This window comes from Neodiprion pinetum, chromosome 5 (assembly GCF_021155775.2).
Source record: "Neodiprion pinetum isolate iyNeoPine1 chromosome 5, iyNeoPine1.2, whole genome shotgun sequence".
NCBI lineage: Eukaryota > Metazoa > Arthropoda > Insecta > Hymenoptera > Diprionidae > Neodiprion > Neodiprion pinetum.
This window is the reverse complement of record NC_060236.1, coordinates 31042472-31068447: the sequence shown is the minus strand read 5'-3', so window position 1 is coordinate 31068447 and position 25976 is coordinate 31042472. Positions and strand designations below refer to the sequence as shown.

At 45.2% G+C, this 25976-nt stretch overlaps 1 protein-coding gene across 5 annotated transcripts in view; it reads right to left on the bottom strand.

Annotated features, from left to right (window-relative positions):
- Positions 1-336: 336 nt before the first annotated feature.
- Positions 337-25976, bottom strand: part of LOC124219631 (ecdysone receptor) — a 79835-nt gene continuing 54195 nt past the window's right edge. For 3 of the 5 annotated variants that reach the window (XM_046627481.2, XM_046627483.2, XM_046627482.2), the window contains 4 exons: positions 5311-5684; positions 3739-3999; positions 2962-3337; positions 337-2835 (listed from right to left, as the gene is read on the bottom strand). In XM_046627481.2, coding sequence (XP_046483437.1) covers positions 2591-2835; positions 2962-3337; positions 3739-3999; positions 5311-5684 — 1256 coding nt within the window. In that variant the 3' untranslated portion in view covers positions 337-2590. Of the gene's footprint in view, positions 2836-2961; positions 3338-3738; positions 4000-5310; positions 5685-13034; positions 13825-25976 lie in introns of those variants that run through there. The other 2 variants (XM_046627479.2, XM_046627478.2) reach the window with 2 other exon arrangements.

The window sequence follows — 25976 nt, the reverse complement described above, 5'->3', positions numbered from 1 at the left end:
CGCACACACTCGCACAGAGACGTATGTATGTAGATATACGAAGTAACGTCACTTCGAAATTCATCAAGGAGACGATTTCACATCCGCGTGTATATGTAAACACACACACACACACACACACACACACACACACACACACACACACACACACACACACACACACACACACACCCCATACATACATTTATGTTTGTATTGTATGCATACGCTTTATGATTATCATGACGTATTTACTCACTGGTTACTTACTATAGTATAATACAACTGCATACAATTGTGATATAGCATTAAAGTTATTACAGTGTTACAACATCGAGAGAATGTTTTTTAAACGGCTTTTCTTCTTTTTTCTTTTTTTTAATCTTTTTTTTTTTTTTCCTTTCGTTTTTATCAACGGTTTTACGTTTCGTTCAACTTTCGTTCACTGCCGGGGTCTTTAGTATCTCTTGCCACGGATTTCCTCCTGTTATTGAGATAATTAAGTGCGACAATCAGATCGCTATCAGCTTCACGCTAAATCACGGTCAAATATTCATTTTCACGAACGCCCTTCGAATGGCGGAGTTGTTCCTATTTGCTTAATATTACCATCCCCTCGTTTTTATTGTTTATCCCCGTACATCAACTGTTACCTCTTTTTTCCCCCTGTTTTGCTCCATCACGTGGCATCCAGTAAGATAATACGATTTTTTTACTTCTGCATTATAGATATATATGTATATGTATATATAGGTGTACGTGTACGTATAGCTACTATGAATCCAGATCATCATCATAATCATCACCATCATCATCATTATCGTCATGATCTCTTATGTACAGCACATTTCCTCTGTCTTTCATTTTCGCTCTCACTTTCGTTCTTTCTCTCTCTCTCTCTCTCTCTCTCACACTCTCTCACTCTCTCAATGTCAGTTTCCCTCTCTCTTTCACGCACAATCTCTCTTTCACTAATAATAACATTATCTTATGAATTTTTTCGGATTTATTATTTTAAGATTTTGTTGATTTTATTAAAAAATTAAAACGGACGGTTAAATTTCATGTTTTTCGTTTGTCGGTGAGCCGATGTCCGCTGCTGAAGGCACGGGCTTTGCACTTGACTCGGGTCACCTAGCCTAGCTGACTGACTAAAACTCACTACTTCTTAGCCTTGCCTTAATTACTTAATTACTTACTTATGCCTACTCACTTAATCAATTAATTAATTAATTATTCAGTTAACTCTTTATATTTACTTATATACACACACACACACATCTTTATATATATACATACATATATATATATATATGTATATATATATATATATATAACCGTATATACATATTATGTATACACTGGTTTACTTACTAGATTTCTACATATACTTCTCTCCTCTTCTTTTTTTCTCTCACCCTCTTTCGTCACCCATATCTTGTCCATTTGTTTTTGCCTTTTTCTCTCTTTCTTTTATATATAATAAAACAAAACATACATACTAGCAATATATTATTATGCTATGTGTGTGATATAGACTCTATCGTAATTATTATGTATATCATATTCACGCTTTGCAGTTTTTGGTATCGGCGCACTGCTCTACAGTGCAACCTCACAAAATTCCCTATCCTCTATAGTCTCATACCGTTTTGTTTCTATCCTAAACGCATTATACAGTTTTTTTTTTTTTCCACATGTTATAATCCATTTACATATTATTATCGAGAGTAGTCGGGGGATATTAAATATATATATATACGTATATATATATATATATATATATATATATATATATATATATATATATATGTACGTAATAATATATGTATACATGTGTATGTGTATATCGTGTCGCGTATATGATATTATATAGGTATATACGTATATATATATAACTGTATATAATATATATATATACATATATATATATATATATATAACTCTACGTAGCTCCTTAGAGTCTCGGTACTGTCTCTACGTATCACAGCCTGCGTGCCTCGCCACTGTCTCGTCTCCTTTCCAAACCGTTCTCGCTTCCTTTATCGCCGAATTGCACTAAAATACACTCGGTTTCTCGTAGAAGTTGATTTTTTTCAAATCATAGTCCTCCAAAATTATTACTGTTTGCAGGTATCAGGTACGCGAATTAATTCCACGAAACAACGGCACTCAGAGACAGCGGCATTGGGAACGAAAATCTTCTCTCGTCGCGGTATCAACCTATACACGGCGGTAGTGAAGGAATGCAATTTGAAAAAAATAAAAATAAATAAAAATAAAAAAGTGATCATCATCACACCACATTTCACTAGATTGCATACATGTACGAATAAACGAACCCTTTTTTTAGGAAAAAAAAAAAAAAATAAAAAGAAATATTTCCGCAAAAGTAGTTACATATTACAGTGTAATATGACAATTTCAAAAAACGTGACCTTCGTATTTATTATTCGTTCCCAATAGCGGTGCACTATTATAAAAGTCACGGCGCCGTGGGACGCATACAGTAGTAGCCAACGTGACGGCTAATATTGAGAAGACAAATAAAAATTTAAAAAGAAAGACACTAAAAATCGGATGAAAAAAAAAAAAAAAACCACAAAACAAACTAAGGTATCACGTCCCAGATCTCGGTAAGAAAGGGAGGCAGCTTCTTGTTTTTCAATTTCAGGCTTGTGCATAACTCGCTGTTCTGGTTACCAAGCGTTCGCAGTTCCGTGAGAACGGATAGGAGCTTAGCAAATATCATCCCCGACTTTGGCCTCCGCCGATTGTCAACATAGGCCTTCAACGCCTCGAGGTAGATCTCCTGTATTTTCTCCACCTTCCATCCTTCGACCAAAGATGGCCTTTCTGTTGTAGTAAGAAAAAGAGAAGCAACGATATTAAAATGTATAATAACGATTTTATGAATAAATTTCGACAAAAATTCAACAAGTAACCTTTTTAAGGGAAAGGGGGGGGGGGACCACCACCTACCGGCAAAAATAACGATGGCCGTAAGCAAGGCGTACTCGGCGTTGTCGACCTTCATCGCGAACATCTGCCGGCAAAATCTTAGGAGATCGTCAACTGTTTCGCCCATTCCGGCGAGGCTATAGCTGTCTTTGCCGTAGGGTTGGTTATTCGCGAATACGATACTGTCAGACACAGCGTCGTAGCTCCTCGCCATCCTCAGCATCATAACTTCGCTTGAGCAGGCCTTGAGGAGGGCTATTTGATCCTCGCGTAATAGTTTGTCAAACCCGGGTAACCTTTTCGCAAACTCGACAATCAGCTGCACCGTCAATATCGTTATCTCGGTGATATGCCTGAACCTCGTGTCACTCTGGTCTTCTCCTTCATTGGGTTCGTTCTGAAATTGGAAAAGTAAAAGGATAAGAAAAATTGCTTACATCAATATAGCAACGATACCCGGTTTCTTTTTGCAATACGTATTTACAATGCGCGTACAGGTCATTTTTTCGGGTATATATTTTTGAATACGAAAATATATTTACCACATGTTTAACAAAAAGAAAAACTTATTCTTCTGGTAAATAAAATGTAGCAGCTTAAAATAACGTACAATTTTAGGTTCGCAATATCAAGGAAAATATTGTTTTCCATGAAGATGTTAGTCGAGCGGATTCGAGCATAGGCGCAAGATCAGAAATCTCACTCTTTCTCTCTCTCTCTCACTCCTGATATGTAAAATCGGATACGGTGATGATAAATCTTCTTCTTTAATTGTTATATCAAGATTCTTCCGCTTACCGTGATTCGTATGACATCCTCTTTGTTAGGTTGTTCGTACTCGTTCTGAAAGTAAACGAGCCTGTGGATAAGTTCCTCCTGCTCCGGACTGACGGGTTTTATCCCGTTGTGGGAATGGACGTTCGAACTACTGCTGCTCCCGAGCATCGGAAGATTTTCGGTCTCTGCCGGTTCGAGCTTGACCCCCATCTGATCGGCGCCCATGCCGCTGAGGCTTCCGGGCGATCCGTTCATCGTTGTACTGTTTGGTTTGTCCTTTTCCTGTTTCGTACAGCGTCGTGGCGACGCAAATCGTGAGACTTACTTCACAATAAATGGCGTGAAATATATCGGACGAAAATGATTTAGGTACACGTGTACAACAAGGTGACCCAAGACTATCGCCCCATGGACTGCCAATGTATGTTTCGTGAAAATGTGCGACTGAAACATGTTTCATTTCTCGCAGAAAATTTGTAGTTCCGATCACTCGGAACGGAACAAAAATAGGGCTTGCAGATCGTTATTTATGACCGAATTGACCAATTTCAAACGACAAAGGATCCCGCAGAATCATTACGGAAATTGGCTCCCGATCGAATTGCATGGATTTTCAGTATGTCGTAGTACACATCCTCCCGATCCGAAAAGTTCTCATGGACACAAGTCCGAAAAATCAATATTTTCCGAGATACAGGCATCGGAAGAGAGGTGTCGAGATATTCATGAATAATAAAGCTTCAAGGGAGCTTAAATCAAACAAATCACTCAAAAAGCTGCACGGTTGATTCTCAAAGATGGGCAGGAAGCTGTGATCGAGACCATCGATGCATTGTTTCCATTCATGAACTCGCTAGTTTACTGGAAAGAGGTACAACATCAGATTTCGCATGAAGAACGAGACCCTCCGATTCTTGCAATAATCGAATTGTCCTATTTTTCACGTGTGTGCCAAGTCTCTGGGCTTTAATAAGCTTTGTAATTCACGAAAATTGCGAAATCCATGGATATCAAAAAATTTTGATAACCTTCTTCCTAAGCCTGTATTTCGGAAACTACTGATTTTTCGGTCTTGTATCCATGAGAACTTTTCATCGGCAGGATATATACCATAACATACTGAAAATCCAGGCAATTCGATCGGGAACCAATACCCATAAGGATTCTGCAAGGTCCTTTTCTGTCAGAAGTGACAAACGTTTCACACCCGCAGATTTTCACGATGAAGACACTAGTAGGAAAAAATTTTTCGTCGGTTGAAGGTCATTTTACATCAGTTTTATTTTAGTTACAAAATATTTAAATTCAGCGTTTCGATCGGGCCCTGCCGATCATATTCAGGGAATACGTAACAACCTTTTCCGCTTTGATGTTGTTTAAACGGCATGATGGAATGAAGTGAACGTTGAATTTAAATATTTTGTAAATAAAATCAAACTGATGCAAAATGACCTTCAACTGACGAAAAATTTTTTCTGACTAAAATACGACAAGGTCACGAATAATACCTAAAGATGAAGGGACTGTCAGCCTAAGGGTCACCCTGTATATATGTATGTAATAGATATGTAATGTATATCGATGTTTCCTTACCCCTACCTTCTGGGCCTTCTTCTCCTTGCGCTTGACCGCGCATTGATACTCGGGTACGACGCATTCGGGCCGCATTCCAACGGTAAGACACTTCTTCAGCCTGCACTCCTGACACTTTCTACGCATGTACATATCGATCTCGCAGTTATTTCCATACTTGCACTGATAGACAGCGTTCTTCGTTATGCTTCGCCTGAAGAAACCCTTGCAACCCTCGCACGTGAGGGCGTTATAGTGGTAACCCGAGGCTCGGTCCCCACAAACCAGGCACAATTCTTCTTGCTGCCGCGGCGTCGGTCCCTTTTTCTTTTTAGCGTCACAGCTGTCCGCGCTGTACCCGTTCAAAGAACTTGGTGGTGATAAATCGTCCCTTCCTGAAACAGAGGAGAGAGAAAAACAAACGTCAGTAACGATCGGTCGTCGAGTTCCGAATGCACCGAAAGTGCGATGATTGCGACGAAAGCTTCAATTCTAAGCTTCATTCACGAGTTTCCTAATTCATTTCATCAATGTCCTATATCTGTAGCAGCTCGAGTTATGATACCGGTATGGTAAAATGTTGCAACGAGATTCGAATACAACGATAATCGATTCCATCAGTCCATTAAGACGAAGGAACAGTTAACCGAATTAATTGACTACTATTATACTTAATGCTCGGCAGCTTGGACTTGACAGTTGCGTAATGAATCCAAGTAAATGTGAGGCAATTTTGACACCCGTTAGTCTTGGATGTTGCAGGAGAATCGCTAATTACTTGATCAAGTGTAACACCTTCGTTGGGTCGTTTATAACAGTCACCGTGACCCGAATTAATATCGTGGTAACACAGCGCGGCTATGAAAATTTCATCTTCATCGATCGTCGGAGTTTAAAAAGGTCACCACCGTACCAAATGTTAAAGGAGAACCTGTAACGCTTGTAAGATGTGATACCTACGGTTGCAACGAATCGCAGATCATGTAAAAGTTTCACCATAAATATTATTTACACGAGTGTCCCACTTGTGGACAATAAACGTGCCGCCTAGCGCCTCTACGACGCGATGTTGGTGCAGTTTTGCACCGTAAGACAAAGTTGAGGCTTTGATCGTTCACGGGTTATACGAAATGGTTGAGAGGCGCTGTGCCGGTATAATATGGTCGCGCTATGCTGGAGTGTGTACGAGTTCCTGTTCACGGGGCAATACGCATACATAGTAATAAACTCACATGTAGATACTTTCACCAACCGTGACATCCACACGTTCCACCCGATGAGTTAGTTAGTTACATGCGATAAGAGAATAATAGATACACGAGAACGTTCCGCCACGTACTCTACGTACGTACGTACGGCCTAGAACTAGACCCAGAGCAATTACTATGGCCGGTGGATGTGCGTAAAACCTTCTGGAATTGCGATAACGAACAAACGACGGTACTGTTGGTCGAAATGGCGATATCAATGCGCATATTTATAACAAAGATATACAGGTACGAGTACTCTTATACGGTAAACCAAATCGGTTCGTCAGACCCATCGTGCGTCCGTGTCTCCTGCTTCGTAAACCGCGATACTTTCACCATCAGGTAGTAGGTATACTTTCTTCATCTTATACACCGTTTCATCCTTTCGACTCTGTATTCGTGATTAACGTCGTGTTGCAATCTTTGGCTAACGGCACTTGTGATCAGTGAGGATTCGTTTCTTCCTCGAAGTCACGGAGGTGCTCAATCGGCGACTGTTCAGTTCAGAACGATCACGGATATATTTGAGTTTTCCAAAAGTCCGTCATTTTTCAATGGTTTTCAAACAACAACAACAACAACAACATTCTTTGCGGTACCGGATTCTTTGAACTGTGATATATTTGAATGCCGGGACAGATCTCCGTGTGAAAATTTCCAGATTTTTCATGTTATCATTTCGGTCACCTTCATAGTACCAGAAATGAGAACCTCGGACGATATTGTTATTATTGTTAGTCGGTAGTCCTGCAGGTTAACGCGGATGATAGATGCTCAATACCGTTTCACCGAAGAGTCCCATTGGTCATGTAAATATGCAAAACGCAAGAGATTTACGGGTACCTACGGCCTGTAGGATAAGTTCTTGGTGACCCGAGGATGGATTTCATATTTATGCGGCACCGTGCATTAAAGAGAACGAGCAAGTGAATCATCGAGAGCGAGGTGTTGTGCGGCGTTCATAAATTTGCTTTAAAATCCACCCCGTACATGCTTTTGTAAAATCTATACATCATGCGTCAGTCACAAACAGCTGCTTCTGACAGGTAATCGGCGTCTGTGACATTGAGTCAAAACTCGCTCGGTTGAGAGGATTTCTTAATCGTCGAGGGATCGTTGCAGACGACTGTTTGCCATTAAGTGCCCAAATATATTATATACGCGAAGGCTCTCGGTGTGCTTTGGGGAGACTGATCCCCGTGACATTTTGATCAACTTGAATCTTCTTCCAAGGTTGATCGGACGGACCGAGCGAGCATCGCTCACTGCGTGAACATTTCGGACGGAGGTGATCGAGGCCGGGTATTTTGATTCGATAAAATAAGACATCGGAGATTCCAGAGTCGAACATGGACCAGGTGTACAATGGAATTACGTGCCTCAATCGAAGGCCATCCACGAGACTGTACTTATACCCGCAGAGTTATACCTCTACACCTATATCGCGATTGCGAGGAGAACAGGATCACTGCCGAGTTTCGCCCCGCAGGTTTCCGTGCTGGTTAGCAGCGCGTTGCGGAGCACTGAGCGGCCTTGACTCTGGTACCCACCTCCATCTTTCTTACTTGCGCAACCTAGCCTAACCACCCGGGACGAATGGCAGGCGAGCCAGAGCAGCCTTCGACTCTCCGCAGATGGGGATCGCCATTAACAGTAGCAGGGGAACGAGCGGCGTCGGCGATCGGCGAGCGAACAGCCGAGCAACAAGCTCGAGAAGCGAACGGAACGGCGATCGGGTTCGCGGTGAGCACTGAGCAGAGTACTTCTGCACGCTATATCCTCGAAGGAACCAACGAGTGTTATTATAGCATCGGAGCAACAACAGCAGCAGCGGCAGCTAGACCCATTTTGCAATCTCGCTCTATCGGTCGGCCATCTTGATCTTGTTTTGCGTCGCCGTCCTTCTTTCACTAGGCTGAAGTTAGTAACGTTAATGTTTGTGCCTTTAGAACACCTTAAGAAGCTGAATTTACAAAATCTCAGTTTGTCAATGCTGTATTAACGGTTTACGAAATTACAAGTAATCATAATGTTACAAAGTAGCAACTGTTTCCCAAGATGCATCATTACATCAACGTTAGACATCAGTCTGATCATTCCTGATCGAAAAACAACCCGATTCTGGGCACAGCTCGTATTATGATTTTGAAAACCCAGCACTCGCGCAGTGTGTTTGCAAATGATGTAATCGTTTCTAATTTTACTTGACATTTTGATCATCGCTATTATACCCTCCTAATGTTTATTCTATACAGAGCCGACTAGTCAGTCTGCAGCTATGTATTCAATGCGATAATACACATATACAATCAAGATTACATCGTCGCGGTTTAGTCAGTATGCATAGTTGTAGAATTTAAAGAAAGACAGAGATAGATAGATGGATAAAGGACCGGAGTTTAATAAAAGGACTGCGGTATCGAATTGCTGTATAGAGTTTAATCAGTCTTATAGCCCATGCAATGCGACCTCGGATGAAAAGTATGTTTCTCTTTTAGAAAGTCAACGTGCAGAAGAAGCTGCTGTACAAATATATACCCGTGTAGGTAACCCTGCATACATATATTCACATACGACTAGATCCGTATATTCATCTCATCTCAGGTCGTATACAGATCTTCGGGAAAGTTATATACTTAGATCAGGTGACACGCTTTTAGCTGAGAGTCTTATGATTTATGTCCACATGCTATTTGACTTTGAATCAACGTCGTCACCGAAACTCCGCAAAAATTATAACATCCGGATCAAATCGTCGTATTAGTTAATTCAGCACCGGAAGTGACAGTTGCAATTTTAATTTACCGATTGTTTCCTCAAACTAGACAGTCAATTTTACTAGATACGTACAAATATATATACACTCAATACCACTGTAAGCGCGCAAGTCCCGATTTACGAAAAATACAGTGGAGCGAGAATTCGTTGCGGTCAACTCGGGAAATTTCGTGGTTTCTAACCACGTTTACGGACTGATTATCGCTCCGGAGATTTATACCCGTATATTAACACGTAGCCCATTAGATGAAGAGAATCAAGGTTCGGAATGCACGCCGTGGTATAACGCAGAAATGCAATGGTCCGACTTCCTCCTCGTAAAGCGGTTTGTTTGCAGAGCAGGAGATTCCGACGTTGGATGAAGCGAGCACGCGAGTCTTATGGTATGCGCGTCGGAGTCACCAACACAAATCTCGGACTTGCCCTCACAACCTGCAGTCACGCACGCACGCACGCATCGCATTATAGTTGATATAGCGTAGTGCCAGCGTATACAAGGAAAATTGCGGTCCTCGCGTTGCATCGTAACAGCACAAGTTTGCGCAACAGAAATGCAAAGCTGCGTTATCCGGGTACAGATCATCGTCGATGAGTCATTACGCAAGTGTCATCGTTATATCAATACTACCACCTTCGCTAACGCCGTAACTAGTTGGTTTCTCTGCACTGTACGTGTTACGGATGATTGTGCAATTCGGTGTAATCGATCGAAGATGATTTTAATCTCGGGAGTATAATGTAGGTATCCTGAAACGAGGAACGGTTCTCCATCCGTCGCCATTTTGTTCGACAGCGTGACGAAGCCGATGACGACGACGACGACAAGATAGGGCATAATATTATACTTGTAATTGTCTAAACCTGACAGGTAAACTTCCGAAGCGCAACAACTATATAAAGCAGCACCGACTTGTCTCGAGACGCTTCGGTGTGTTTACAACCGAGGCAGCTAGCGTAACGTCCAACCAGTCGTCGTTGTCGTTGTTGTTCTTCCAAGTTGCGCAAGACAATTTGTCCCTCCACCGTCGGTTCTCCACCACTCGCCAGCCCTGGCCTTGTCAGCGCGATTCTCGGCTCTCCTCTCGCCTCCACCTCCACCTCCACCTTCGCTTCTTCCTCTCTCTCTCGATCTCGTATCGTCCGTATCCTCCTGGGAGTAAACTTAGCCTCCATTCTTCGATCAACGTGGATTGCTGCAGCTCCACGGCATCCATCGCGAATGTAGGACTCGGTTCCTCCGGCTTGCAGAAAAGAGCAGAGCGCGTCCTTTCTCCTCGGTTCGCGGTTCTGCCTGCACACCTACACACCTCTCCAAGAAAGAGGCAAAAGCGGCAGTGGCGGAGGAACGCTCTGTTTCTTCACCGAGTTCAAGGATAAACAGACAGCCTCGCGAGAGGTTATTAGCCTTGCATCTCGTTCCGCCGGTCACCCGTAGCCAGCTGCACCGTCAGCCATCCGCAAAAAGTAACAACGCGGATTGCCAACAAGCAATCGGAGCAGCCTAGTTCTCTCCACTAAAAGGTGCCCGTAGGAAATCTTGCAACGTAAACACACCGTTCGCGACAAACTCGACGTGGTTTCCTCAGCATTTCTAAACTTTTCGACGTCACGGACCGTGTGAATTAACGAGCGACGACGTCGCAGCTCGTAGTCTCTTTGGGTCATGGCCACAATGTGTCGTTTATGGAAAGCCGATGAAGTTCTCAACAGAGAAACGGCACGGAGATTGCTGCGGTTTCGTTATTGCCACCTCGAACGCACACGCACAAGTTGTTACAATACAACGAACGGATACGTGTAGCCGACTGACAACCTTACGGAGTTATCACAAAATTGTTTATCAACGGCAGTTGCGCGTGTAAGACTGACTTCCAGTTAAAACCGGGACACGATCCTTGCCTCCTCGGGGCCATTTCCTTAGCTGGCGTGTACCGCCTTGTATACGTTCGGTGTACGGTCTAAATTGGGTCGAACTTTTAGAGTGTCGCAAAATGTTTGGACAAATAATACAAGTCAAATTGGAAACGGAAGAGGTATAAAGTAACAGCGATTGCGCGATGACCGTACCCTCATCTTTCGTACGCCACGCGATACGAGTATATCTAGTCCAGTTTCAATTGATGCCAAATTATCACGAAACAGATACCATTCGTCGCCAGTTTGTCATACCCTCTCTCGTCTTAAACGTCGCACAAGCCCGCCAGCAAGAGTGACCTACTGACCTAACCGATGCGCTGACTACACACGCGAGATTAACGAGATTAAACACGTATAAAACGCGTTGCGCAGAATCTCGGCGATTCGAGATCAGTATTTAATCTAGGTTCCCAGAGGGCGGTGCAAAGTCGTTCGCGTGTTTCGGGTTGTTTCGCTGATTTTATTGTAACTATTATTCACAAGGTTTATTGTGCTTATTTACAAGGTTTACGAGGTGGGGGAAAACGAGACCACCGAGTTCGATCGATCGATCGATACGTGAGAAAATCTCCATGTGGGTACGCACGGTATGAAGTGTCGGTAATTATTTGCCTACGTCGATTGCGCAATTGCGACATTGGCTCAGGAAGGGTATTACAAGGAACTGGAATGACGAACCGCGCATGAGAAACACAAGCTGGCGCACGTGCATGACCCTTTTCAGCCGTTTAGTTGAACGGCTCACCGTGGTGCAACGGTACTTTGAAGGCAAGAAGAAGGTGAGGGAGCTTCGAGTAACACGGTTCGGCTCTGAGTCTGCGATAAATGAATTTTGAAATTTTCTAGAGGATCGACACACGCGACTCATCGATACAAGAGAGCTCCCATTCGTGCGTAACTCCATTATTCATTCGTTATACTGTCACTTATGAAGCGTATCAATATGCTTTGGGTAGACCACGAGAGAAAAAAAAAAGAAAAAAAAACCACGCTGTCTTGAGATTCGCTGTTATATTGATGCTTTTACGAGGATAGTGCTAATAGTGTGTACAGTGTCGAGTTAAAAAATATGCTAATATTACGAGCACCGTTTCCCGGACGTTCTGTATCTGTACTAGAAGCTTGGTGTACTATACATCGAAGACAATGGCATCCGCCACCGTCGGCAAAATCCGTGAAATTAATGGCGAACGTTAACTAAAACGTGACACTCGGACATGGTAAAAAGTGAACTGACGACGACAAGAGCGCGGCGGTTTCGTTTATTGTTGTCGTGTGCCTGACGATGATCATCGTGTAATCCTGATCACCAAGGGTTCGTGAGTAAAGGATGATGTACCACGCTTCGTCATTGATAAGTCGACGAAGTATGATTGTCGCGAAAGAAACAAATATACACGGAATGAGAATATAAAGGTCAGAGCGAATCCGAAAACCACTGCAACAATGATACACGGATCAGTAAATCGTCGAACAACTCGATCGTCCGTGACGCGCGAAACTTCGCCGACCGACCGAAGGCGTTACGACTGTTTTGCGCAATAGCGTAACCTACTTTTTATCACGTTCCAAGAATTACGGCAGCACAGACTGTGGTAGGAGCCAGCGAATCACCACCGAGTCGCGGTCCCAGTTACCAAAAATGTTTCCAATCGTTTCGAGTATAAGGTCGATTGTACGAAACAGAGGAAAGAAAACGAGACGGCCGATGACAATTGGAATCTACGACATTCGTATAGTTATATGAACTGTGAAACGAACGCGCATCGCGACTGTGGATGCCGGTAACTCGCGTTATACCTTCGATGACGGGATCGCAGGAAAATATGGGGTCCTGGGTACTCAACAGGGTCGTTTCCGCCGTGACGTTGCGACGCGAATGATGCAGCGAAGAGCCACGCTGCTGCATATCCAAGTCCCAGAGTTGTAGGTCCTCGGCGTTTACGGCGCACTCTGGAGCCGCAGGGTGAAAATTAGGCGGCGGAGAAAGAACGCCACTGCTGGACACTTCGGGGCTTGACTCCTGAAACCCACCACCGCCCCACCGCCTTTTCACCCCGGCAACAGGGACGCGGGGGACGGCCAGCATCTCGGCGATTTCCTCGACCTTATGGGCCGCGGAATCAGAGTTCGGTTCACCGAGGGTGGAATCCTTGGCGACGAGCTCCGCACTCGACCCTCCGGAGGGCCAAGTGACCAGCATGTGTTCCCGGGCTCGTCTAGTGTTCGAAATTCCAAAACTGATCCTTCTCCTTTTCCTCCTCCTCCTCCTCCTCCTCCCCAGGCACCACTAACTACCGCCACTACCACCACAGTGAGCACAATAACAAGGAGAAACTGCACAAACACCGAAGCACGCTGAACCACTTACTACACACTGTACTTCGTGAATTCTGGTGAAGTGAACAAGACCAGTTTTCGATCCCGAGGAACACATCGGAAGTCAACTCGCTTCTTTATCCTCTACAGTAAAGTTACGCATGATGACCGGGAAGGTGATACTAGTACTCGAAGTTAGAGATCCTCAGGTGCGACCGGTCTCGAAACTGATGTAGCTGGAGCGAGCGCTCGGTGCACGACACCAGCACGCCGGCTGCCTGTCATTGACTGAAGGTCCGCGCGGCGGTCGGTCGGTTGGTCGGTCGGTCGGTCGGCACGAGGACCCGGCGAGGAACGCGAGAACCACCAGCAGCCTCCCGGCACCAACGGCGATACTTTCACTGCGGGCGCGCGCACCCCAGTTTATGGATACCGGATGGTTCTTCTTCCTTACACTCTTGGTCCTCGTCGTCCCGATGTCCTCTCCTCAATCTTCGACGACCCAAAGTCCCGACGTACACTTTCCCCCGTCGCGTTAGGAACACGTCAGACTCGAAATCGTACGCCAGTCGTGCCGCTCCGTGAGGTCCTCGGCGACCTACTGCGGAAGGATCTAACCCGGGAATCCGTCTACCCCGGGAGAGAAGAAGGCCAGTACCGCTGAATGGGTGCGCCGGTGCGCCTGACGAGGATGCAGGTCAGAGGGGAGCGGTGGGGGAAGCGCCCTCGCGGTCGTGACGTCACCCACCTGTTACACCCCGCCGGGTCATGGCCGTCGGCACCCGAAACGGGGCCAAGCGAATTAGTCCGCACACGACGACGCGGGCGTCCTAGGAGTCGTTGGTGTGGCTTAGGTGGGACACACACGAACCCGATAACCGCAGGTACCGAATTGCCATCCGGCCACCGCTGCTTTCCTCCGGACAATGTACAGGTACGGAAGCACCTGACAACCCAGCTTGAACCCGAGGAGGACAGTCGGCAGGTGTCTGACCCCAGTCCGGATTTTGCTCTCCCTATTTCTCTCTCTGTACGGTTTAAAAAGCCGTCTCAAGGTCACGCGCATTCGTGTCATTGCATCATTCCACCGCCCTGGGCACATCGTGTGTAAGTTCCACGGAGTGCAAGTGTTTCAACCGAATGCAAGTGTAGCACTGCTTCCGGTTGTATCACTCAATGTGACCCCTTATTCATTTCAAGAATTTTTTTTTGCTACACCTTCAAGGGACTATGATCATAGTACTTGCATTCTCTCCTGGACTACCACCCTTCAACGTCAAAGTTATAACCAGTGTGCGGTTCGTAGCACAAATATACCGTTAAGTATCATGTCTGTGTGAAAAAGGTCCTTGTGGTCTCTAATGAATAATTGAAAAGGTTTGTAGGTTTCATTTGTCTCAAACACTTTCTCTACAACTGCTGTGAGGTACTTTTACCGCCATCTATTACACCACGGTAGAACTAATACCTACTACGGTCAGGCAGTTGACTTTTTTCTTCGCATAACTTAAGGACATTCAACGTTATTTGTGCACATAGAATTTGGACGAATTAATAAAATACGAGTACTTATACTACTACTAGTTATTCGCAAACACGTACGCGAAGTTTCGAGTTTTTTCTTCGGCTGATCTTACAATTAGTCAATTACTTTATTAGACCATTTTGAATATTTTTATCGCACACTGTCGAGACTGTTTTTTATATTGAAATAGTATGAAAAAGTTTGGTTAAAGTAGTTTGGTTTTATGTGCAACGCGCGTCACAGTCGTAGCCCAGAATGATGTAACAGCGAAATTGAAAATTGCACTACTCGTCCTGACATAGTACGCATTCCATTTCTATTGATGCGAATAGTGATCCTGCGAGTTGAGCACCAGCATCTTTCATCCGACCATTAAGAACCCTCAATACAACATTTCTCGGCAGTTCCCTCGACCAGGTGACCTAGGAGCGGGTGAGCGGCTTCTCACCACGCTCGAGTATTTCCCGAGCCAATTACCACGGCTGAAAAAAGTCATGGAAGCCGGAGACGCTCGCAGGAAATGACTGTTATTTTTTTTTTTTTTAAGAATCGCGCGAATTGAAAGGTCGTGTGTAGAAGAGTGGAGGCTGCCTGGGCCCATCACCGAATACCGAAGTAGGCATTGGTGAATTTAATAACCACGTGTTCAAGACTGTGACGAAAGTCAGAAGAACTGCTGCTGTTTCCTCACACATGCCTCCGGAGGGGCCTAACGCGAGTCTACGATCTCAAAAAGGCGCAGGCCGAGTCATCCATTCCTGAAGCGGACCGGAAATGAGGATTACTGGGATTACGGGGCCTCGTGAAGCTCCAGTGAACACAGCGAGGCTTTTGCCACACGCACCAAGGCCCAAGCTGTGCTCAACACCGAGACGGTCTTTCCCAGCTCCCCTCTATCCTATATTCTCTATTACGGGATAATGAGGGGACTCAGGGTTCATGATTCGCGTATAATTTGTTCGCCATGATTCCGGCGTCGTATACATCTGCGCCATTCTCTTAATAAAGAATATGCAAAACCGCCGTGGTTGGGGGCGCTCTGATATCGTACTACCAACGTGGAAAACGCCATCGAGTACTACGCATTACCATGACAATGGTCTGTGATTAAATCGCAATCACTGTGAATATGAACAATCGACACCGCGGACTACGCATTAATAGAAGTTGTAATTCCCACATTGTTAACACCTCAGGTGCAGACTGGCACCGTATGTATATCCAGATGAACCTGTCAATTCCAATGCCAAGGTCCGTGCGCAGAGGACACAATACTTTTCTGGTTAAATTACGCCTCCATTCAACTCGCATCATATATTCAACGTCTCCTGCCAATCAGCTGGACGCCTATGTCGAAATTCCTTTGAGGGGTTGATTTCCGTTCGCTTGCTGTTGCGTGCTACGAACCCCCGAGCAACGGCTTTGGGTCTTGACCTGCATAGCGAAAGAGCTCAGCTGGGTGAGAAAGGTCACCAATGGAAACTCCCATAACCGGGCGGCTCAACTGAAAGCGTAAAATGTTATTATACCATTCCTACGCAGAAATGGAATTCTCGTGCCCCCGATGCAGGTCAACTCGGCACAGCAAGGCACGCGATCACAACAGGGACAAGTTACGATCGACAACGAGCCAGCGGTAACCTAATCTTCCCAAGAATTCCAGGATACCCGTACATACATACATACATACATACATACATACCTACCTACCTGCCTTTCTACCTAGCAGTTCTCGACAGAATGTGTTGAGGAAGTATCCCGAGGGGGAGAGTCAGGTATAAAATCGAGGGTTTCTCCCGGCAAGCAAACGTCGGATGGATCCAACCGACGCCACGTGGAATCGGAGAAGGAAAAAGTGCGTGAAACATCCTGTGACTAGGGCCAGCAGGATTCATATGATGATGAAAGCTAGACCCACAGTCGTAAGTCTGACTGAATAAGTAGAATCAGGTCGTAAAGTATTCGCGAAATCCCCGCGTCACCGCAACCCGCAGTTTACGCACTGCGCCCGCTTTCTTGCCGTAAGTAGAAACATACCTGTGCGAATGAAACGGTAAGGTATAATGGTCAGAGCCTTCAGAGGTCCCCGAAGGCTCTAGACCACAAAGACAAACCCGACCCTTTACAGGATCTCTTGGAATTTCTTGGAATTTGAGGTTCCCCACTCCTCCAGGGGTTGGTGGTGGTTCGCTTCGAATCCGACGTAATGAAAAGCGGTTGAGTTAATATTCAGCGACTGTGAACTCACGGGGTCATTATTAACTGTCTAAGCTCCAAAGCACACATGCGGGTGCAGTAGATTTCGAACGGTAGGTAAATTTTCAAACGTTTGCTTTTGGCACTACACGCGAAAGAAAGTTTATTAACCATGCGCGCGGCATCGGCGTGAAAGAACTTTCGAAAGGCGGAGCGAAGATATTCGCCGCTTCTTTAAAGCGGTGAGAAATTTGATAGATCCGGGTTTCGCGACAGCGACTCGAACCGTAATTATAAAACTTCCGACAGCTGTTTCTTGTGCCCCGATCTTTAAGTGCAATTTTCTCAGAAACACAGGCGGATAAACAGGTTGCGCGACCTAAATTGGCAAAAAGATTCCACTTCCAGATGTCGGAGCTAACGAAGTAGGGGGAAAAGCACCCTCCAATCCTTGGCGGCACTCGTAAGTCTCCGAAATAGTAGCTCACGATCTAACGACCAGTCCTTATACCCACTTCTTAAAATTAATTCGCTTCCTCTCACTTCCAAGCCTGAATAACACCAAAGATCAAAAATATGGTTACGAGTCCCCTGCATCTGCTGCATGTTCAGGGTGACGACAGTTTCCCGTCGAAAACCTTGAACCATTTATTTCCTTTCTCCCCGTGCCCCCCGGGTTAGCTGGAAACGAAGCGGAAGTAGGGGGCGACCTGAATATCAAGTAGCTCGAAATTCTTCTTTCAACGGACCTAAATACACACCTCCGTCCCTTTCCATGTTTTTTCTTCTTCTTCCTTCTTCCTGCTTTTTTTTTCCCACACACTCTCTCGGGGCTCATCGGTAACTTGTGCGGCTCATGCCTTGGAGCGGCCAGGTCGTCTGGGGTCGGAGGAGGAAGACCCGAGAAGAGGGAGCCGGGCGGTGCTGACCTGCGCAACGGTTGATCGCGCTGGGTCAGGGACACGCGCCAGTTAAAAGAGGTCGCCGGGGTCACGGAGAAGTTCAAACCAGGTCAGGCTCTGTACGTGTACGTCATCCGGCTATTGTGCCCAGGAGCTCCTTCCTTGGCAGCTGATACCCTGATGCTGTAACGATGGTCCATGAGTACAATAGATCTCTACGCCTGAACCATTATTCCGCATCCCCAAGGTTTCCCCGTTTCTCATTATTGTTCCATACAACTTGTTCACCGATCTCTCGGCGATGAGGAATAATTCACACCAAGAAATCTGCAGAACTTTCAGTATTTCGTGATCTTGCAAGCTTCGTTCTAAAATGGAATACCCTCCTTTCCGGTGTTGGCCTGGTGAAAAATGTGTTCCGCAAGGCGGATATAGATTGGTACATATGCTGCTTGTTTGGTGTTTACATATTTGTTCAATACACTTATACACCACGACGAATAAATACGGTACTCTGTTATATTCCAGCTCTCCATCGCTCTCTCTGTTCCTATTTCTCTGTCTGCCTCCCGGGAGACCGAGGTAAACTAGGTCAACGGCGGCTGGATATCGACGTGGCAACCACCTGCACCCAAACCACTGAAATTGATCGGCCCTGTCGACGAGTCGGGTGGAGAGCTTATTTCTGCACTTCACGACCGTGATATCAGAGCGAAGCAGACAGAGGAGGCTTGCATAATGACGGAATGAGCAGCCAGCGATGGATACATTGTCTGAGCTAACTTTATACACGGTACAGGAGCTGCAGAGAGCGGTTCGTGGGAAAGATGAAAGAGCAAGCAGATTGTCTACAGTCAAGGTCGATCAGCCGATCGTGAGAATTATCGCCACTGACCCAAGATAAAAATAATTATTAATGTTTCGCATGAGTTGTATAATGTCATCATACTGCGAGAAAAAAAGTATTCACCATTTAAAAAACTCACACGGTATAATAACATGCATTATCGCGTCAGCAAAATTTGACTCATGTGGGTCATTCGGCGGTTAGGACAGCACGCCAAGTTTCCGTTCGGCCACACTGAAAAACGTTGCGCAATTTGTGCCGTGCTAGCCACTCTTACTATTAGCAACAGAAACGCCTTAGCGAGGGTTAGTATTAGCTACAATGGCGCCGATTGCAATGCTCTTTTTACTCTGTCAGCAATGATCGACCTCGTATTTGCCTCATATTTATCCATAATTACCACTCTCAACTTTTAAACCATAATCTCCAAATGTATTCTCACTGTGCCTTGCCCTCTTCTGGCACTGACGCATTGAGAGTAGTATTTGCTGAAGAGAACACCGAATACACAATATTTTGTACGATGTACTAAAGATTATCTTTTTTAATTTTATGGATGACAGAAAGATCACGCGAAACATCCTTCAAAAAGTTTCACCCGGGATATCATCGTGAGTATATTCGGATCAGTGAAGTGTATGATACCGCGGCAATATTTTGATGGGTTTCTTGAATTTCCCTAAGGGATATACATCGTCGGAAGGAACGTATCGTTCCCTGTTGAGCGACATCGACTATGCATTTTCTCGTAACAGCTGAGTACCAAGTCTAGAGCCGTCGCGATAGGTGATAAATTACTATCGCCCAGTAATTTACGTAACGCGAAGGTGATGATAAAAATGCGGTTTGCGACAGTCTCATTTTCATCACCATTGTCAGTCCGATAGAGCAAGAATCCAGGAGGTTGTGAGCGGGGAAAACAGAGGCAGCCTCGTCTAACTGGTTTGCGCTATGTCCTCATCTAAGGAGCTCCTGGTAGCCTGGGACGAAGTCCACATGGAGGTAAGTACAAACCTGTCCTAGTCCCGGCGATGCGGTCGCATATAGCAAGCACCAGCAGCGCAGCACCGCCTGCGAGTCGGGAAGAAGGGATACGGGTATTGGGACGGGAAGGAAAGGGAAGGGAAGAGAAGGTTGAGGTCTGAGTTCGAGGCCAACCTGCCGTTCGCTCACTTTCCCACACGGGTTCTAGCGCGGACTTCTAGGCATTCCATGGACTGCGCGCGCTGCGCGTTTGCTCCTCGATCACGGCGACTGACGGCACCAGAGAGCGAATGGTGACCAGGGCTGCGTTCACGCCGCAAGAAACATGCACGAACAACACCGAGGACAGCCGAGCGACACCGAACCTGGCCACGGCTCGTGACCTTATTAGGCAGAATATTCATAGGGCGAGTGACAACGACAAGCGAGAGTGTACCGACAACGACGACGACGAGTTTGAAACTTTCTCGCATCGCTATTACAGTGGCTCGATCGACTTTTTTCCATCGCAACACCGCCGGTTGCTTGATTCTTGCAATGAGCTAATACCGACTACTGTGAGGTTTTGCCGTCAGGTTAGTCAAGCGTTACCTACGCTCCTTGTCTGTTGGGTATCTTTTCTCTCGAAGTAGGTACAATTTAAAATTACAAACACATTTTGCTGCTTGGCAAGAGTAGCTTGTTCACCGTGGTGGGTGAAGTAATTCTTGTTTTTTGTTTTTTTTTACTATGGCTGCTCTCGTCAGGGTCTTCCAAATGTTTAATTTCCAGTTGATGGCAAAGATTCACGCGCAGTCTTTCGCAATTACACGTACGATTAGAGTACGAAGTCGATTTGTTATACCCGAGGTCCAATCGACCCTGGGTATCTTGTAGAACAGTCAAAGACTTGTCGCTTGGATGTGTCTCAGATGCGGTGAATAAGAAGGCCGCTTACGCATTATAGTACGATGCCTAGTACGTAGACGTAAAAAACATTGTACGACGAAAGCAATTATATACTAAGAGGTATTTCTGCGATTTCACAATGAATGCGTCGAGAGTCGTATATGAGTAGGTATGTGAATACTGAATTACGACGGTGGCCCAGATGCCTGGATAAGGCTTAGGCACCTTTACGCTGCTGGCAAACCATTTCCGTGAATTGTATTACCACCCGACGCTCTGCTCCTAAGAAGAGTATAAGTATACATATATATCAGCTTTCTCCCGCCTAAAACTACCGTAGAGGAATAATGAATTTGACTTGGACTAGCCACGTGCTCTACGAAGCACCGTTACGCGGTTACCGAACCAACGAGTTTTTAAAACAGGCTTCCATTGCTCTCGAGCTAGTCTTCAGGCCACCTCGCGCTTATCAAATTACAATCATCTTCGTCTTTCTCTCGGTTCTTATAACTTTTTCGAGAAACAAAACCGGCTCTTGTTCCCCTGTTTTCATTGCTTTTCACGTATTTCACTCCCTTTCTATACCTGTCTAGTCATTCGATATCGTCAACCAAGAATAAAACAAGCTCAAGTCAGTATAGTTGCGAAACTCGTTCGTTCGTTCCCGAGTAATTTTTACGCCTGATCCAAGCGGCCGTTTTGAACGAGTTCCATTGCGTAACGTCTTGGCCTTTAACGAAACATCGGACGTTGTTATACCGAGACGGTATTTCATCGAAAAATTAGGTTAATGGACGTATCGATTCAGTGTTTGAGTTTCTCGTAGGTACGTGATGGATAGATGAAAGATACCTAACATCAGTACGACGACTTCAAACTGCAATGACAATTTTTTCAATTAAAACCCAGACAAAGCTTGATGCACTCATCAACCAATTATTATCCTGGAGTCATGGTGTTGTGAACGGCTACTAGTGACACATAAATTCTCAGCCTCTCTACAACGCGCTACACGATGGAACGCGGATGACGCAGACATACGCGGACTGTGTATCAACCGCACAACTCCTGCCGGTCGTTCTCCGATCCCTCCACGACGAGCCAATGTCGTCTTATCTTAGCCCAACCAGAAACCGGTCGGTGCCTCTCAGCTCCGTGTTGTTGTCGTTACGTCCGTGGAGCTCTCAGGCATAAGTCATGCGGGCGTGAAGACATACCGCACCGTGATCGGTGGCGCCACCTGTTCGCTAAACCAGACATTAACCGGAGTCTTTACGTTCACTCACAGGTGGCAACGCGGTGGCGGCAGTCTTCACGATCACGGCTGCATCGAGTAGAAAACAAAAATAACAGACATTCCGTAATCTGACCATTCCATTTATTACTTGTCACGCGATCTAGAAAACGATCACTTATCTCGAGAAAACGTAGCGAGTGCAGTCTAATTGCCAGTTAAAGAGACTTATGTACGTTCGAATTAAAATAGGTCATAGGACAACAACTCTCAAGCAGATTGGAACGTAGGAATGTTTTCCGTTTACATTTTCTGATATTATCCTCTTTCCCTTATACGCCATACTATTTTTCCTAGTCCAGATATGACTCGGTTGGAGATAGAAAGGTAGGTACGGAGTCGAAGACGTTTGGCAAGTTACGTGACAGCGGTGCAGATGACGACTACGAGGAGGCGTATCGATCGGCGTTCGCCTTACTTCCAACCTCAACGAAGTTGCACGCACCGATCGCATTTTAATTATCCACCACCACGTAGGATTCTTTGGGGTTGGCTCAAAGTAAGCAACAGCACGATCTGACGGTCGATACAGAGTGATGGGTACATAACATCATGATCGCGATTGAAATTGGACACGATCTGGTTCACGCGTCAGAGACTCCGGCAGCAAGCGGATGCGCCATTCAGATAATAGATATAACTGCGTCCAACGAAGCGACTGACTGACTGACTGACTGACTGACTGACTGACTGACTGACTGACTGACTGAGTGATTGACTGAATGGGAAAGAGATAGTTGCATATGCCGACCTACGCCAACGTGATTAGAGAACGACGTGTCGCACCCTCCGCCTTAACGTTGTTCACGGTGTAAATGTGGACCCTCGTTCCTCAAGTTTGAGGTGCATGAAGGTGCGTGCTAAGGGAAACCAGGAGGACCGATTGCCGTGCGCGGTGGGACCATATGACCTTACGATATCCCATATAGACGCATCGATCGCGGATCTGCGGTTCCCACAATCGCGGTCGAACGGACGAATGTAGGTTGTACATTTTATATAGGTGGGTATAACGTGAATGCGCAACCTCTGACGTGAAGCCTATCAACCGCTGCTCAGCCAACCGAGCGAGCATTTTTTAGAGCTATACGTTACTCTCGGTGCAGTGCAGTTGATGAACTGGTTTAGATCTACTGGTTTAGATAATAGCAGGTTCATACCATTATCCTACGTAGATCAGCGTCATGCAGGGATACAATCTCTCATCCCCTCCTCGAGCATAAAGGTACATTGTACAGCGTGGAAGGTAGAAATTGCAGTGGTCAGGCTCAGACCTACCCTTCGCTCTTTAATTCTGATCCCATGAGACGCTCTAGTCTGGCCGTGTGTAAAACCATTTCTACCAGGCACTCAGTACGTGCATCTAGTCCAATCGACTTTGAGGTTTGCAGGATGGATGGAGTGCAGGTAGGTACCGCTGATCTAAACAACCGTCTTTCACCACTCGAAGCCAGCCATTCCCTCCGCAGTATTAACAAAAAAATAAAATAAACCGCTCGTTCGATGGTTGAAGGTGTTCGTTCCTTGGCCTGTGCTCTTTTGCACCACGATCCTATGTCGGTGAGGCCGGGAAGCAGAGGCGTCACTGCCCGTAGTTGTGGTATGTAGTTACATACGGGTGTTCGCCATTTGCATAGATAACCGCGAGTAGATTGTTTTGTGAGTATTTACGACACGGTTGGTTGTAGGCGGGTGCTGCATGGTGTATTAAAGCCGTAACGCTGGGCGCCCGCATGGGGCCGTCACCGACACGATGAGAATTACGACTTCTGCAGAATGTTTAGCAAGCCAATAACTACCAACCGACCGCCTGCACTGGCACCAATCAGCTACAAAACAAACAGACTGGGACGGCTTATCGAACTTGTGTTGTAAGGCATGCGTGCGCGGACGTTCGATTTCATTTGACGTTAAAAAAGGAACTGTGAAAAATACGACGACGAGTCTCTCCCTCTTTCTTTCGCATAGGCACTCGTCTATAATCCACCGGATATTTACACCTGGGTTGGTACAGGGTTTTCACGCTTTGCAGGTTATCGTTGGCAACCATGGCAAGGCAGAAGAAATGAACCAGGTTCGAAGGTAACCATAATGTGCCTTAAGCCAGACGATTAGTTACGGGAAACATACAAAAGATATACTATCTTACGGAGGTAAAAAGTTTTTAAACTATTTAAGAAATTTTTCACAAGTGTATTTCAATGGGTACGTATGTAACTAATGCTATTGCCGTAGAATGTAATGACCATACGAACCACGGCAATTACGACACCATCGTATTTGGTTTCATTGGAAATTGGGCAACCATCGATTGAATACGAGCTGCGACCGTTCTTTTGTCACCGTCACCCTGCAGCAGTACGCAATACACCGCAATTTCTCACCACCGCAACAAAAACCGTTTCGTAATTGAAATTCGGTCAAATATTCGTCAACGTATACTGTCGCGATTCGATGCCAAGTCAGTTTTTACATCCAGAATAATTGTTCAATTCAACAGAAATATACCCTCTATTCGATATATATATATATATATATATATATATATATATATCTCTATTGCTGCTTGTCACGCCGTTCACGTTATAGGAGTATAACTACCGACCGGGTATATTCCTCATCGAAGCTGAAGCCGGAAGAGCGACGATCACGATTTCGTTTCCTGATTAACTGCGGTGCTTTGATCGAATATCGAAACTGCGTACGCACCGCGACGCGCCATTGTACGTCGATAATGATAAGCGATGGAGGTACCTGTTCTGTATATTACTTGCGTTATATTCCTTTGAATAAGTTCAATAGACCCGGACGGTACCAACGACACCGAAATCGGCCTGAACCAGGTACAAAAAGGGACGGCGGCGCTCGCTCCTGGACATGATATTAATTCTGTTCGATTTTCTGCACAATTACATTTCATATACCTAATAGAGCGGTAATTAAGTGACGATTTGTCGCTATTTTATTACAGCCAGAATTGGATAATGCTGCGAAATATTTCAGTTTCAACTCTAGTTGTTGCAGATAAATATCACGGAAGGTGAAATGTTCAACACGATTTCCAATTTTGTATCAATTATCGAAGGAAATAAATTCCAAGATCTCAGTATAGAACGTACTGAAACGGTCATTGACTGACTGGCGTTTAAAGGCCATCGGAAACACGTGCGCGATATAAATTAACGCATCGAAAACATACAGTGCCAACGATTCTGTTCAAGGTCAGCTGTATACTTTCACGTTCAACACCCCATGTACGAATACACTTGAGGTCAGTGATTCTGCGACGCTAATTTCTTGGACAAGTCGGTCACGTTGGCAATGGAGAATCAGCCCGCAGCGCCACCGCCGGCCGGTCGCGAAACAAGCTCAATCTTCGTAAACATAACATAATCCGTGATTGTCGAATCTAACCCAAAGATATAAAATAAACCAAAACACAGAGGTTAAGCCGATTTTTCGCGACCGGCCGGCGGTGGCACTGCGGTCTGATTCTCCATTGCCAACGTAACCGACTTGTCTGTGAAATTAGCCGTCACCGAATCACTGTCCTTGAGTGTACGTTCTATTTGCTCACAGGACATTCACATGCCGAAAAAAGAATGTGTAATGACTATATCAAATGGGCTCATTGTTTCTGTACAGAAGAAACCAACATATCGACACGTTTTTTTGAACGCTGCGTTAATTGAAATTAGATATGCGTGTATATCTAATAGCAGTATGTTCCGGTAATAAACGAATATACATCAGCACAATATTGAGCTTCGAGTCTTATCATTTACCA